This window comes from Trifolium pratense, linkage group LG5, assembly GCF_020283565.1.
Source record: "Trifolium pratense cultivar HEN17-A07 linkage group LG5, ARS_RC_1.1, whole genome shotgun sequence".
NCBI classification, from domain to species: domain Eukaryota; kingdom Viridiplantae; phylum Streptophyta; class Magnoliopsida; order Fabales; family Fabaceae; genus Trifolium; species Trifolium pratense.
Window position 1 is genome coordinate 55,078,242 of NC_060063.1, and position 12,180 is coordinate 55,090,421.

The 12,180-nt window shown below is 34.0% G+C and overlaps 4 protein-coding genes across 7 annotated transcripts; all 4 read right to left on the minus strand.

Annotated features, from left to right (window-relative positions):
- Nucleotides 1–533: 533 nt before the first annotated feature.
- LOC123883296 (2-alkenal reductase (NADP(+)-dependent)-like) lies at nucleotides 534–2,887 on the minus strand. The gene is made up of 5 exons (XM_045932043.1): nucleotides 2,542–2,887; nucleotides 1,842–2,016; nucleotides 1,575–1,741; nucleotides 1,404–1,486; nucleotides 534–1,080 (listed from the first exon to the last, which is right to left on the minus strand). The coding sequence occupies exons 1-5, from the start codon at nucleotides 2,761–2,763 to the stop codon at nucleotides 702–704; spliced, it is 1,026 nt and encodes a 341-aa protein (XP_045787999.1). The 5' UTR covers nucleotides 2,764–2,887; the 3' UTR covers nucleotides 534–701.
- A 262-nt stretch (nucleotides 2,888–3,149) lies between these two features.
- LOC123883293 (hydroquinone glucosyltransferase-like) lies at nucleotides 3,150–5,053 on the minus strand. Its single transcript, XM_045932041.1, has 2 exons — nucleotides 4,487–5,053; nucleotides 3,150–4,368 (listed from the first exon to the last, which is right to left on the minus strand). Exons 1-2 carry the CDS (start codon nucleotides 4,719–4,721, stop codon nucleotides 3,287–3,289), a joined length of 1,317 nt encoding a protein of 438 aa, XP_045787997.1. The 5' UTR covers nucleotides 4,722–5,053; the 3' UTR covers nucleotides 3,150–3,286.
- Nucleotides 5,054–5,259: 206 nt separating this feature from the next.
- Nucleotides 5,260–7,953, minus strand: LOC123883297 (NADPH-dependent oxidoreductase 2-alkenal reductase-like). 4 transcript variants are annotated; one of them, XM_045932046.1, is made up of 5 exons: nucleotides 7,681–7,953; nucleotides 6,738–6,912; nucleotides 6,413–6,537; nucleotides 5,761–5,843; nucleotides 5,260–5,662 (listed from the first exon to the last, which is right to left on the minus strand). In XM_045932046.1, exons 1-5 carry the CDS (start codon nucleotides 7,900–7,902, stop codon nucleotides 5,284–5,286), a joined length of 984 nt encoding a protein of 327 aa, XP_045788002.1. In that variant the 5' UTR covers nucleotides 7,903–7,953; the 3' UTR covers nucleotides 5,260–5,283. The 4 variants fall into 4 exon arrangements, with proteins under 4 accessions (XP_045788002.1, XP_045788001.1, XP_045788000.1 ...); XM_045932045.1 differs by having other exon boundaries at nucleotides 6,413–6,540; XM_045932044.1 differs by having other exon boundaries at nucleotides 6,413–6,579.
- Nucleotides 7,954–8,203: 250 nt separating this feature from the next.
- LOC123883294 (2-alkenal reductase (NADP(+)-dependent)-like) lies at nucleotides 8,204–10,944 on the minus strand. Its single transcript, XM_045932042.1, has 5 exons — nucleotides 10,578–10,944; nucleotides 9,440–9,614; nucleotides 9,172–9,338; nucleotides 9,008–9,090; nucleotides 8,204–8,726 (listed from the first exon to the last, which is right to left on the minus strand). The coding sequence occupies exons 1-5, from the start codon at nucleotides 10,797–10,799 to the stop codon at nucleotides 8,348–8,350; spliced, it is 1,026 nt and encodes a 341-aa protein (XP_045787998.1). The 5' UTR covers nucleotides 10,800–10,944; the 3' UTR covers nucleotides 8,204–8,347.
- Between the last annotated feature and the right edge of the window lie 1,236 nt (nucleotides 10,945–12,180).

Genomic DNA, 12,180 nt, shown 5'->3' on the forward strand with positions numbered 1-12,180 from the left:
CGCCAATTATGTCACTATTAATATGCTAATAATTAGGATCAAGTTGTGATGAACTTAAACTTGTCATGTTTCAGGAACAATATTAGACATTCAATCAATGGAACTAAGCTCTTCTCTTACTATCCAAGAGAGTGTGATAGGAAATCAGTTGAGAAGTGTAGTAAATTTTGAATTCAAACTGCTAAAGAAACTTAATTAGGCACATCAATGTAGGACCACTTGTCTATGAGATAATGATTAAAATGATCCCTAAGGTATAGTTCAAATGGTTGAACTGGAACGTTTAAGGAGTTTAAGAACGTTTATGGAGTTTAATGATCCCTAGATGATGAATCACTTAGCAATAGAAAATACAGAATGTATGGATGAAGATGAACTTGGGGGAGAACCAAGTATTGGAATGAGTCACTTGACTCCATTACGTCGACACCATATCTTCACAATTGCCTAGATCTGCGATGGTGGTGACTCATCCCTCGTAAGTAAAATTCAAATTACCTTGATAGATTAATCTCTACAATTAGACGCAGAAATATCATGATTTACCATTATGTGTTTATTTATCGTCAAATGTCACGCAATTAACAAAGTGGAGGAAGAAGAATACAAAGGCCATACAAAGAGTGCTTCATACACAAGTAACTCAACACAAAAAGCATGAAAAAAGGCACCAACATTTAGAAAAGCATATGCATTCATATTCACTCATGAGCAACAACAACCACTTGTTTACCAACATTGCGACCATTATACAAGCCAATCAATGCAGCAGGACCATTCTCAAGACCCTCAGCTATGTCTTCCACATACACAACCTTTCCTTCTCTTATAAGAGGCAAGACAAATTCCAAGAATTTTGTATAAAGGTGATAGTAATCAACTACGACAAAACCTTGCATATGAATCCGTTTATATATGAGATGCGCCAAATTCGTGACACCTTCATGTCGCGTAAGATTATACTGTGAAATCATTCCACACACAGGTATGCGACCGTGGATTTTCATATTCAGGAGTACAGCATCAAGTGTCTTGCCTCCAACATTCTCAAAGTAAATGTCAATTCCTTCTGGAAAGTACCTGATTAACATAAATTGATATAACTACTAGTCATCTATGAAGTATTGACAAAGACACATATACGACATTGACACTGACACATATACACTAATAGTAACTTCAAAAAATAGGAGCGAGTGTATGTATGTAATCAGAAATACGGTGTGTTGATGTCCGATACCAACATGTGTCTATTAGATACAAAGTCAGTTATTAGTTATTATAACTATGTATCTAATAGTGTTAGACACACCTTAAATATGAAGTGTCAGTAATTGTACCTTTTTATGTCGCTGAACAAATTGAATTAAAATTTCTCTACTATAAAACTATTAAAAACTTACCTTTTCAATGCTGCATTAAGGTCATGCTCTTCTTTGTAGTTAAAGGCTTCATCATATCCAAATTTATTCTTCAACAGATCTACCTGGTAGAAAAAGACACACATATTAGTACTTTGAACATCAAATGTTAATTATGGAGACACATATAACAACAATAATTTAGACAAGTACTTTCTCTTTGGTTCCAGCACTTCCAACAACATAACAACCGGCCAATTTAGCGAATTGACCAACAAGTTGACCAACTGCACCAGATGCAGCTGAAACAAAAACATTCTCTCCTTTCTTGGGACAGCCTAACTCAAAGAAACCAGCATAAGCTGTCATTCCCGGCATACCTGTATTCAGTTTTGAACATAAAATGTCAAGAAAACACGACAGAATGGCGAAACACTATGTGTCTAACATCAATATAAATTGAAATTGTTGAACACATACCGAGAATTCCGGTATAGTAAGAAAGTGGAACATCAGTGTGCTCAATTTTGAACATTCCAGTTGCCGGAATCAAGCTATACTCTTCCCATTTAGTAATACCCCAAACTAAATCACCTTTCTTATAATCTTGGTGTCCAGATTCCAACACTTTAGACACACCATATCCTATCAATGGCTGCAATTAATCCACAGTTACTAGCTCCATTTATCTCAATATTTAAGATTCCTTGATCAATTGCAACTCTAATCAAACTATCACTCCAAACATTGAACTTAAGCCTCTGCTAGGTGTAAAAGTGTATAGTGAGCTTGCATTTGAATTCCACAACGTCGAGGTTCTCGAGCTGTGCAATGTATATATACATGGAGTAAACCACCAAAATTGTGTCCGACTATGTAAGACGCTTTCAAATAGGTCTCTGCCTTTATGAATATTTCAAAAAAATCCCTGACTCAGTCAAATTTGACTCATATTATTAGTCCTTAGAGTATGCTAGGGACTAAATTGATATTAGGTGGATAAACTTAGGGACCAAATTGATAGTAAGTTGTTAAAATATAGGCACTTAATTGATAATAAGTGATTAAATATATGAGTGTTTTACAAAGTCAGACACAAATTTAGTGACTTACTCATATATGTGGTGTTTAGACACACTAAATAATAATAATAATTGATGAAAGAGAGAGCATTACATACAGAACCAGGAGTGTGAGCACCAAGTCCTCCAGTAGTGTCCTTGGTCATAAGGATCCGCATGTAAGGATCACATGACAAGTACAAATTTTTTAGCAGCAACTCATTGGAATCTTGTGGAAGCTTTAGAGTAATAGTACTATCAACAATGTTCATGTCTGATTCTTTAGGAAAACCAGAAACATAGTCCTTCAGAATCACTTGCTTGTTCCTCACTTGTGTCATCTCAGGAATTGTTTCACCACAGATGTGTTCGGATTTGTTTGTGTGGTGTTGAATTTGTTCATTAAATATAAGAATGGCACTGTACTATTGTTGGCCACACCTTGTTGGAAATGGATTATATGCAAGGATAAAATGGGAAAAATCAAATTAGAGGTTGATATGTTCCCATTTGTCTCGAGTAAATGAAATCAAACAAGAGACAACAATGCTGAAAAGCCAAGTGCATCATGGTGATGTCTGAGACAATGATATCAGTGGTTTTTTTTTTTTTTAAGGATGTTGTGATGTGATTTTTTATGTTACATAAGTCTGAATCTGTAGTGCAGATACTAAAGGGAAACCATAATGCATGCACATACTAAAAACCAAAACAATAAACTCAACTGTCACATAAAATGTCTAATAAGCATGCATCCTTAGGAGCTTAATATTACAACTTATAATGATTAACTTATTCCAAAGAAGAAGCAGAAAAACTAGAATGGTTAAAAAGCAAAAATCTTAACAAAATCATTCCTTAAATCTAGTTTTCCTGCATCATATTTCTCCATTTGATTGCTAACTGAGAAATAGTCTTTGTAGAAGATCCATATTCTTTGAGTGCATTAATAGCATTTTCTTTCAACTTCTTCATTCTATTGCACAATTTCTCACTTTCTTCCCCTTCCATGAGACACTTGATCAACTCAGAAACCTCTACCCTTTCTACAATGCCATTTTCGTTAACTCTTGGCCTTATTCCCACTTTTAGGCCCTGACTCGGCAAAATTGCATTCATTCTCTGCTCAGCATACAAAGGCCATGTGATTAGTGGCACACCATGCATCACACTCTCAAGGATTGAGTTCCAGCCGCAATGACTCAAGAATCCACCAATTGATTTGTGACTAAGGATTTGAATCTGCGGTGCCCATGATGGAATAACCATTCCTTGTTCCTTGGTTCTCTCCATGAACCCGGGTGGTAAAAATTGCGAAAGGTCAACGTCAACATCATTTTGTGCCGAATTTGAAAGATATGCAGCACTAGATGAACTACTACTTGGTGCTCTAACAACCCACAAGAATTTATGATTACTCGATTCTAAACCGAAAGCCAGCTCAACAATTTGTTCTTGTGAAAGTGTACCACCACTCCCAAAAGACACATACAAAACCGAACAAGGTTGTTGTTTATCCAACCATGTGAGACATTCCAGACCGCGATTAGCATCATCACCGGAACTTGTTACTGTCGAGATGATGGGTCCAACAGGATACACAGGAGGGTTGTCACTTCCTTCTTCTGCTAGTGCTTCTATAGGACCTTTTTCAATTTCTAAGAAGCTATTACCAATAACACCATCAGCAAAATGGAATCTTTTAACAAGCTGGAGTAACAATTTGTAAGCCTGAATTGATCTATCTTGAGCCGGGGCATAGATATCCCTACCATGGAACGGTATGCAGCCTGGTATTTTGATATGTTCTGGTAGATCTCTGTACTCACACGATGTTTCCTCGTCTAATTTAGGCAAATAGAAGCTCAAAGCCAGTGTAGTAGCTGATCCGGGGTAGTACATATATGACAACATGTTGAATTCCTTAGCAAAATCTAGTGCTTCAACTGCAAAACAATCAACCACCAAGGCCACAAGGGGTGTCCTTAAAGTTAAGGACTTCAAGGCTTGATGTATAAATGGCAATGAGTGAGTCAATGTGAGCTGAAGATTCTAAGGTAGTACCTTGTGGTAGTAGGTCTTTGGGGTGTACTGGTTGAAGAAAAGTGTAGTTGATGTTTGATGGAAGAGTTTGAAGAATGGCTTTTGAGGAACTTGGAGGAGAACCAAGTATTGGAATGAGACATGTGACATGAATGTATGGATGAAGATGAACTAGTAGCTTGGAGAATTGAAGAATAGGGACCAAGTGGCTATACCCAACACCAGGAACAACTGCAATGTTAATTGTTTTCTCCATGGAAGTTTGTGATCAAGTTCATAGGTTAATTGTTTTGTCCATTGTGAAAATAGAATTATTTATGTGCCAAAGCATCAACACTAAGATATGCTTGTACATTTTGAAATAATCAATATGAACCACTCATACTAGTTACTACAATGAAAAGATAAGACACATAATGTTTTCTGACACACTTGGATTCTACTGCCACAAAGTAATGCAGCTGTACCTTGAAGATCCCAACATTTACATTTGACATATATGCACATTGAAAAAATGTGTTGAAATAGGCCACCTCTTTAATGAATCTCAATTACCTTAATACATTAATCTTTGCAATTGATGCAGAAATACCTTGATTTATCGAAAAGACTGTTTATTTATCATAAACGCAATCTATGCAAATCTAAATTTTATTTGAAGAAAAACAAATAAAATTGTGAATCACCAAAAATAAGGGGACCAAAATACATTTAAGCATATCATAAAATGATGTCACTGAAGCAGATAATCATAATCAATAGAGTGGAGGAAGAGGTTTCCAAAGGCACCAACATTAAACAAAAGCATCTGCATTCATTCACTCATGAGCAACAAAAACCACTTGTTTACCAACATTGTGACCACTAAAGAGACCAACTAATGCTTTAGGGCCATTCTCTAGTCCCTTAGCTATGTCTTCTACATACACAATCTTTCCTTCTCTTATTAGAGGCAGAATAAACTCCAAGAATTTTGTATAAAAGTGATAGTAATCCGGTGCAATAAAACCTTGCATCTGAATCCGCTTATATATGATATGTGCCAAATTTGTTATACCTTCGGGTTGAATAAGATTATACTGTGAAATCATTCCACACACAAGTATGCGACCATGGACTCTCATATTCGGGAGTACAGCATCGAGTGTCTTGCCTCCAACATTCTCAAAGTAAATGTCAATGCCTTCTTGAAAGTACCTGATTTACATAAAGTCTCATGTAATGTAAGTATACATTTTTATGCCAATAAATTAATTTAATTTAATTTTTCTACCACAAAACTGTTATAAACTGACCTTTTCAATGCTGCATTGAGGTCATGCTCTTCTTTGTAGTTAAAGGCTTCATCATATCCAAATTTATTCTTCAACAGATCCACCTAGTTTGCCACAATTCTATTGAAAATTGAATAATAGTGTTTTTGTAACAATATAATCAAACTAACTAAACATTGCAAAGTTTGCAAAGACTTGGATTTTGGTAATTGTAGTTTTAGGATAATTCAAAATAATAGTACTATTGGGCTTAGGATTGCCTGATTTATAAGGTGAGGATTGTCTGACTTCTTAACACATCCCCTCGCGCCTAGCACTATTGGGCTTAGGGCGTGGATATAAATGGTGGATGGCTCGGTCATAAACCTGATAGCATACGGCCCAACGGATCATTGAGGAGGCTCTGATAATATCTTAGAATTGAGAATTGGGCCTAACTAAACCCTACAAAACCGGCTTATAAGGTGAAGATTGCAATACTTATAAACATTTATTCAGGTTATCTCTCAACCAATGTGAGACTTCTTAACATAAAATGACCTCACTAGGCTCTAACACCGAGGAAAATTAATAGTACTTCAAACAGAAGAATAGATAACAAAATGTTAATGTTGATTTATCATTTATGCAGGCACATATAACACCAATAGTAATCCAAAAGAATTACAAATACCTTTTCTTTAGTTCCTGCACTTCCAACAACATAGCAACCTGTTAGTTTAGCAAATTGACCAACAAGTTGACCAACTGCACCAGCAGCAGCTGAAACAAAAACATTGTCTCCTTTTTTTGGAGTGCCTACTTCAAAGAAACCAGCATAAGCAGTCAATCCTATCATTGCTGCACTAAAACAAAAATATATGTAAAAAGTCATAACAAAATAGAATGACAAAAAACCTATGCAATTGACTTCCATAACCTTGCTCCTAAGATTCATGTTCAAGAAGTATTATGCATACTCAAATATAAAATATAAATTGAAAGTGTTGAATACATACCTAGAATTCCAGTATAGTGAGAAAGTGGAACATCAGTGTGTTCAATTTTGCACATTCCAGTTGCAGGGACCAAGCTATACTCTTCCCATTTAGTCATACCCCAAACTAAATCACCTTTCTTATAATCTTGGTGTCCAGATTCCATAACTTTAGACACACCATATCCTATCAATGGCTGCAATTACTCAACATTTAGTAGCTACATTTTATACTCAAGATTAAACTTAGTCCCAAGCTAGGCGTAAAAGTGTATATTGCGCTTGAATTTGAATTCCACAATGTCGAGGTTGTTAAGAATAATGGTGATTAGCTAGTATCTTCCATTAGTTAGTTAGAGTTTATATTAGTTTGTTAGAGTTTGTTATTAGGTGGTTAGTTAGTTAACCCCTAAATTGCTCTATATAAGAGCCACCATTGTATCATTTTCACTATCTTTTATCAAATATGAATCCTTATGATTTTTACTATCTTGAAGACTTTCTAAAGTTTTCTCCAAACCATGGAAATCTTAACAGAGGTTCTCGAGCTGTGCAATGTACATGGAGTAAACCACCAAATTCGTCTCTGACTTTGTAAGACACTTTCAAATAGCTCTCTGACTTTATGAATATTTCAAAAAAGTTCCTCACTCAGTCAAATTTACTCATATTAGTCCTTCTTAGAGTATTCTAAGGACTAAATTGATAGTAGGTGGATAAACTTAGGGACCAAATTGATAGTAATTTGTTAAAATATAGGCACTTAATTGATAGTAAGTGGTTAAATATAGGGACCAACTTGACAGTTTAATCGAATCGGGGACCTTTTTAAAATACTCATAAGAGACCTATTTGAGAGTGTTTTACAAAGTCATTCACTAATTTAGTGGCTAATTACTCATATATGTGGTGTTTAGACACACTAAATTATAAATATAGTTGATGAAAGAGAGAGCATTACATACAGAACCAGGGATATAAGCACCAAGTCCTGCAGTAGTGTCCTTGGTCATCAGAATCCGCATGTATGGATCACATGACAAGTACAAATTTTTTAGCAGCAACTCATTGGAACCTTGTGGAAGCTTAAGAGTAATGGTACTATCAGCAATGTTCATGTCTGATTCTTTAGGAAAACCAGAAACATAGTCCTTCAGAATCACTTGCTTGTTCCTCACTTGTGTCATCTTAGGAATTGTGTCACCACAGATGTGTTCAGATTTGTCTGTGTGGTGTTGAATTCATTAAATAAAGAAATGGTACCATACACTGTTGGCCACACCTTGTTGGAAATGGATTACATGCAATATTTAGCAAATTTTAATTGGTTTAATTATGACAGCAAGGATAAAATGGGAAAATCAAATTGTAGCTATCTGTTATGTTTAGTTTTCTTGACATGTCACATGTGTATTAGATACTCGAAGAATCTAAATTTTATTTCAATAAAAACCTTAATTATTTAGTTCAATCTTTGACCGATGCATATCGAAGAATTCTAAATTTTATTTCAACAAAAACGAAAAAAAGTTGTGAATCACCAGAAGTAGGCATATCAAAGTACATTTAAGTCTATCGTAAGGTGTGAAAGTAGAAGATAATTACAATAACAATGCGCGCATCTACATTCATTCACTCACGAGTAACAACAACCACTTGTTTGCCAACATTTTGACCACTGAAGAGACCAACCAATGCTGCTGGGCTATTCTCAAGTCCTTCAGCTATGTCTTCCACATACGCAATCTTTCCTTCTCTTATAAGAGGCAAGACAAACTCCAAGAATTTTGTATAAAGATGATAGTATTCAAATACACCAAAACCTTCCATCCGAATCCGCTTATATATGATATGTGCTAAATTTGTGACACCTTCAGGTTGAGTAAGATTATACTGTGAAATCATTCCGCAGACAGGTATGCGACCATGGACTTTCATATTCAACAGTACAGCATCAAGTGTCTTGCCTCCAACATTCTCAAAGTAAATGTCAATGCCTTCCGGAAAATACCTGATTTACATAAATGGATATATATATATATCCACTAGTTATTACTGTGTCGCATGAAACACTGACACGACACTGATACATAGACAGAAGTAATAATTTGAAAAAATATAAGTGATTGTGTGTAATCGCATGTGACATTGTTGTGTCTGTGTCAGGAACCAACACTTGTTGGACATGTATTCAAGATAAAGTGTCGAGGCTACATATGTCACTTAACTTTTTCATGTCAATAAACGATTGAATTAAAATTTCTCTCCATAAAAAAATCGTAAGAAACTTGCCTTTTCAATGCTGCATTGAGGTCATGCTCTTCTTTGTAGTTAAAGGCTTCATCATATCCAAATTTATTCTTCAATAAATCTACCTAGTGTAACACAATACTATCCATTTAGTGTAATTATGTAAGTATTTCAAAAATATGTCAAAATAATAACACAACAAGTACCTTTTCTTTAGTTCCAGCACTTCCAACAACATAACAACCGGTTAACTTAGCAAATTGTCCGACAAGTTGACCAACTGCACCAGATGCAGCTGAAACAAAAACATTTTCTCCTTTCTTAGGAGTGCCTACTTCAAACAAACCTGCATAAGCAGTCATCCCCGGCATACCTGTACTCAAACAAAAACATAGCATATGTCAAAAGATACAACAGAACGGCCTAAAACTACGCAAGTAACATCAGTATAAATTAAAATTGTTGAATACATACCGAGAATTCCGGTATAGTAAGAAAGTGGAACATCTGTGTGCTCAATTTTGAACATTCCAGTTGCAGGGACCAAGCTATACTCTTCCCATTTAGTCATACCCCAAATTAAATCATCTTTCTTATAATCTGGATGTCCAGATTCTACAACTTTAGATACGCCAAGTCCTGTCAATGGCTGCAATCACTCATCAGTTAGATTTATTCTATTGTGGCATATTGGTTCAGTCAACTTTTTGTAACTTCACTGTAGTTAGTTAGTTTATGGCTAACTGTTTCTATTTAAGAGAGTTAGTTATAATGTCAATTACTAGTTCTATAAACAGTTAGTTTATGGCTAACTGTTTCTATTCAAGAGAGTTAGTTATAAATATCACTGAAACTCACACACAACCGCAAGGTCTCAGGTTCAAACCTGGGTGAAGGCGTTCAATGTAACAATATATCGGCATTGTCAGTTGAGCTATGACATATGAACGTGATTTTATTCAAGATCACTTTGAATCATTCTATTGTAATTTATTTGTAAGCTATTTAGAGAAAATGAATTGAAAGGAAATAAAGTTTGATCTTAATTCTGGCCTTAATCTTTGTTCAATCATTAACAAGTATTCAATCTTATGGTGATTTCAGCTTAAAACTCACAAATTTGTTAGCTTATACTGATATCTAATGAGAGTTTATTATTTTATCAAGTTACCCGACTTGATAATAATAATAATAATATGAAACTACGCAAAATCGTTGATTCTCATTAGACGCAAGTGTAAAACTAATTTACGCTGACCAAATTAAACAATAATTCTATTTCTAATTTCTATACACAATAATATAATTTGCCCTTTAAAATCAGGCCTTTGAAATGTTTAAAATCAATTTCAAAATTCAATTTTGTCACCAACCCACTTCCTAACATGCAACAATTCTTCAAATTCCAAAACAAAATTCTCATGAATAATAATAATCGTCCATAAGTTCTAGCTCAATTGGCAAAGTCGATATTGCTAGGTTAGACACCTCTATCCAGGTTCGAACCCGAAACCTCACGGTATGTGATTTTCGGTGATATTTGTCATTTCGTCTACGGATAAAAAAAATGATAATAATAATAATAATTGATGAAAAAGATAGCATGGCATACAGAACCAGGCGTGAGAGCACCAATTCCAGAAGTAGTGTCCTTGGTCATAAGGATCCGCAGGTAAGGATCACAAGACAAGTACAGATTTTTTAGCAGCAACTCATTGGAACCTTGTGGAAGGTTAAGATTAATGGTACTGTCAACAATGATCATGTCTGATTCTTTAGGAAAACCAGACACATAATCTCTCAGAATCAGTTGTTTGTTCCTCACTTGTGTCATCTTAGGAATTGTGTAAGCAATGTTTTCAGAGTTGGTTTGGTTATGTTTGGTGTTTTTGTTTGTATTGTTGTTGTGTGTCTCAAAGTCAAGTGCGCGTGTACTTCCAATACAAATGGCCACACATTTTGTTTAATATTTATCTTACAGATTTCTAGTGATATCAAAAAGTCCTAAAATTTATTTTGGCTAACATGCACAAGTGCACAATATGGTGCACGGTGCACGGTGTACAAGTTAGCGATTTTATTATAACGAATACGAATTTTACAAAATTCACTGTTGGATTGAAAGTTTATATTATATAGATCATCCATAATTTTTTTTGAAAAAATTGAAAATCATTTGATATGTTATTGAGACCCGTCAAAATTAATGGTTTATAAATTTTTATTAAATACCGTTAATCTTTACGAGTCTCAATAACATATCAATGATTTTTAAATTTTTTAATTTTTTTATAAATGATCTATATGATATAAACTTTCAATCCAACGGTGGATTTTGTAAAATTCGTATTCGATATAATGAAAACGCTAACTTGTACACCGTGCACCATATGGTGCACTTGTGCATGTTAGAACTTGCCGAAAAAAATATATGCTAAAGTTTTTTTAAAAAGGTCGATATAAATAGCTTATTAAAGAACATTTGTTGAGATGAATGATTTTGAATGGTTTATAAATAGTATTTATTGATTTTTCTATATTAAATAATATTTTGGGTCAATTACAATTATCCACTTAAACCGTGTACCGATAGATATCCACATAATATATTTAACAAAAAGCATAGTATTTTTTTTTTTTTTGGTAGAAAAAAGCATACTATTAATTAACTAATATTAACAATCCACGTCATAAAAAATTAGTGGTGGGTTCAATTTTATAAATTGAAAAATTAGTGGATAAAAACTGTGTATTTCTCTGAAGTCTAAACGGGGATATTTAGGTTCCGTTTGACCCTACTTATTTTCTACTTTTCTACTTTTCTTTAAAAGAAATAGAAAAGTAGAAAATTGTATTAGACTCTATTTCTCCTTAAAAAAATTAGAGAAATAAAGTAAAAAAAAGTAGAAAATAAGGAGAAGTTGAGTCAAAAAAAATATTTTATCTCTTTACTACTTTTAAGGAGAAGAAAAAAAATAGAAAAAAAGTAGGGTCGGGCTGAAGAAAGGGAATATCTAGTTTATGCTAAAGAAAAAAATTGCGTATTTAAAAATATGGGATGAAAATTTCATGAGATAAAATGATCAAAACTATAACTTAATATTTGTTTTTTTAAAGCAAACTATATTTAAAATGAAAATACATGAGATACTTAGGTTATAATGATTATTTTTATGTATAGCAAAATTCTTAAGTTAGATTGAGTAAATGAACAC

Bases quoted from the DNA above. Each gene is read 5' to 3' on its own strand.
- LOC123883296 (XM_045932043.1), bottom strand. From the start codon at position 2,763: ATGACACAAGTGAGGAACAAGCAAGTGATTCTGAAGGACTATGTTTCT. The intron at 1,742-1,841 runs GTATGTGTTCAA...AACTGAATACAG, and splicing joins TTACTATACCGGAATTCTCG to GTATGCCGGGAATGACAGCT. The intron at 1,487-1,574 runs GTACTTGTCTAA...TTTTTCTACCAG, and splicing joins GTGCTGGAACCAAAGAGAAA to GTAGATCTGTTGAAGAATAA.
- LOC123883293 (XM_045932041.1), bottom strand. From the start codon at position 4,721: ATGGAGAAAACAATTAACATTGCAGTTGTTCCTGGTGTTGGGTATAGC. The intron at 4,369-4,486 runs GTACTACCTTAG...ATTGTTTTGCAG, and splicing joins CAAAGACCTACTACCACAAG to TTGAAGCACTAGATTTTGCT.
- LOC123883297 (XM_045932044.1), bottom strand. From the start codon at position 7,902: ATGACACAAGTGAGGAACAAGCAAGTGATTCTGAAGGACTATGTTTCT. The intron at 6,913-7,680 runs GTATGTAATGCT...GAGTAATTGCAG, and splicing joins GTGCTTATATCCCTGGTTCT to CCATTGATAGGATATGGTGT. The intron at 6,580-6,737 runs GTATGTATTCAA...GTTTTAGTGCAG, and splicing joins TCACTATACTGGAATTCTAG to CAATGATAGGATTGACTGCT.
- LOC123883294 (XM_045932042.1), bottom strand. From the start codon at position 10,799: ATGACACAAGTGAGGAACAAACAACTGATTCTGAGAGATTATGTGTCT. The intron at 9,339-9,439 runs GTATGTATTCAA...GTTTGAGTACAG, and splicing joins TTACTATACCGGAATTCTCG to GTATGCCGGGGATGACTGCT. The intron at 9,091-9,171 runs GTACTTGTTGTG...GTGTTACACTAG, and splicing joins GTGCTGGAACTAAAGAAAAG to GTAGATTTATTGAAGAATAA.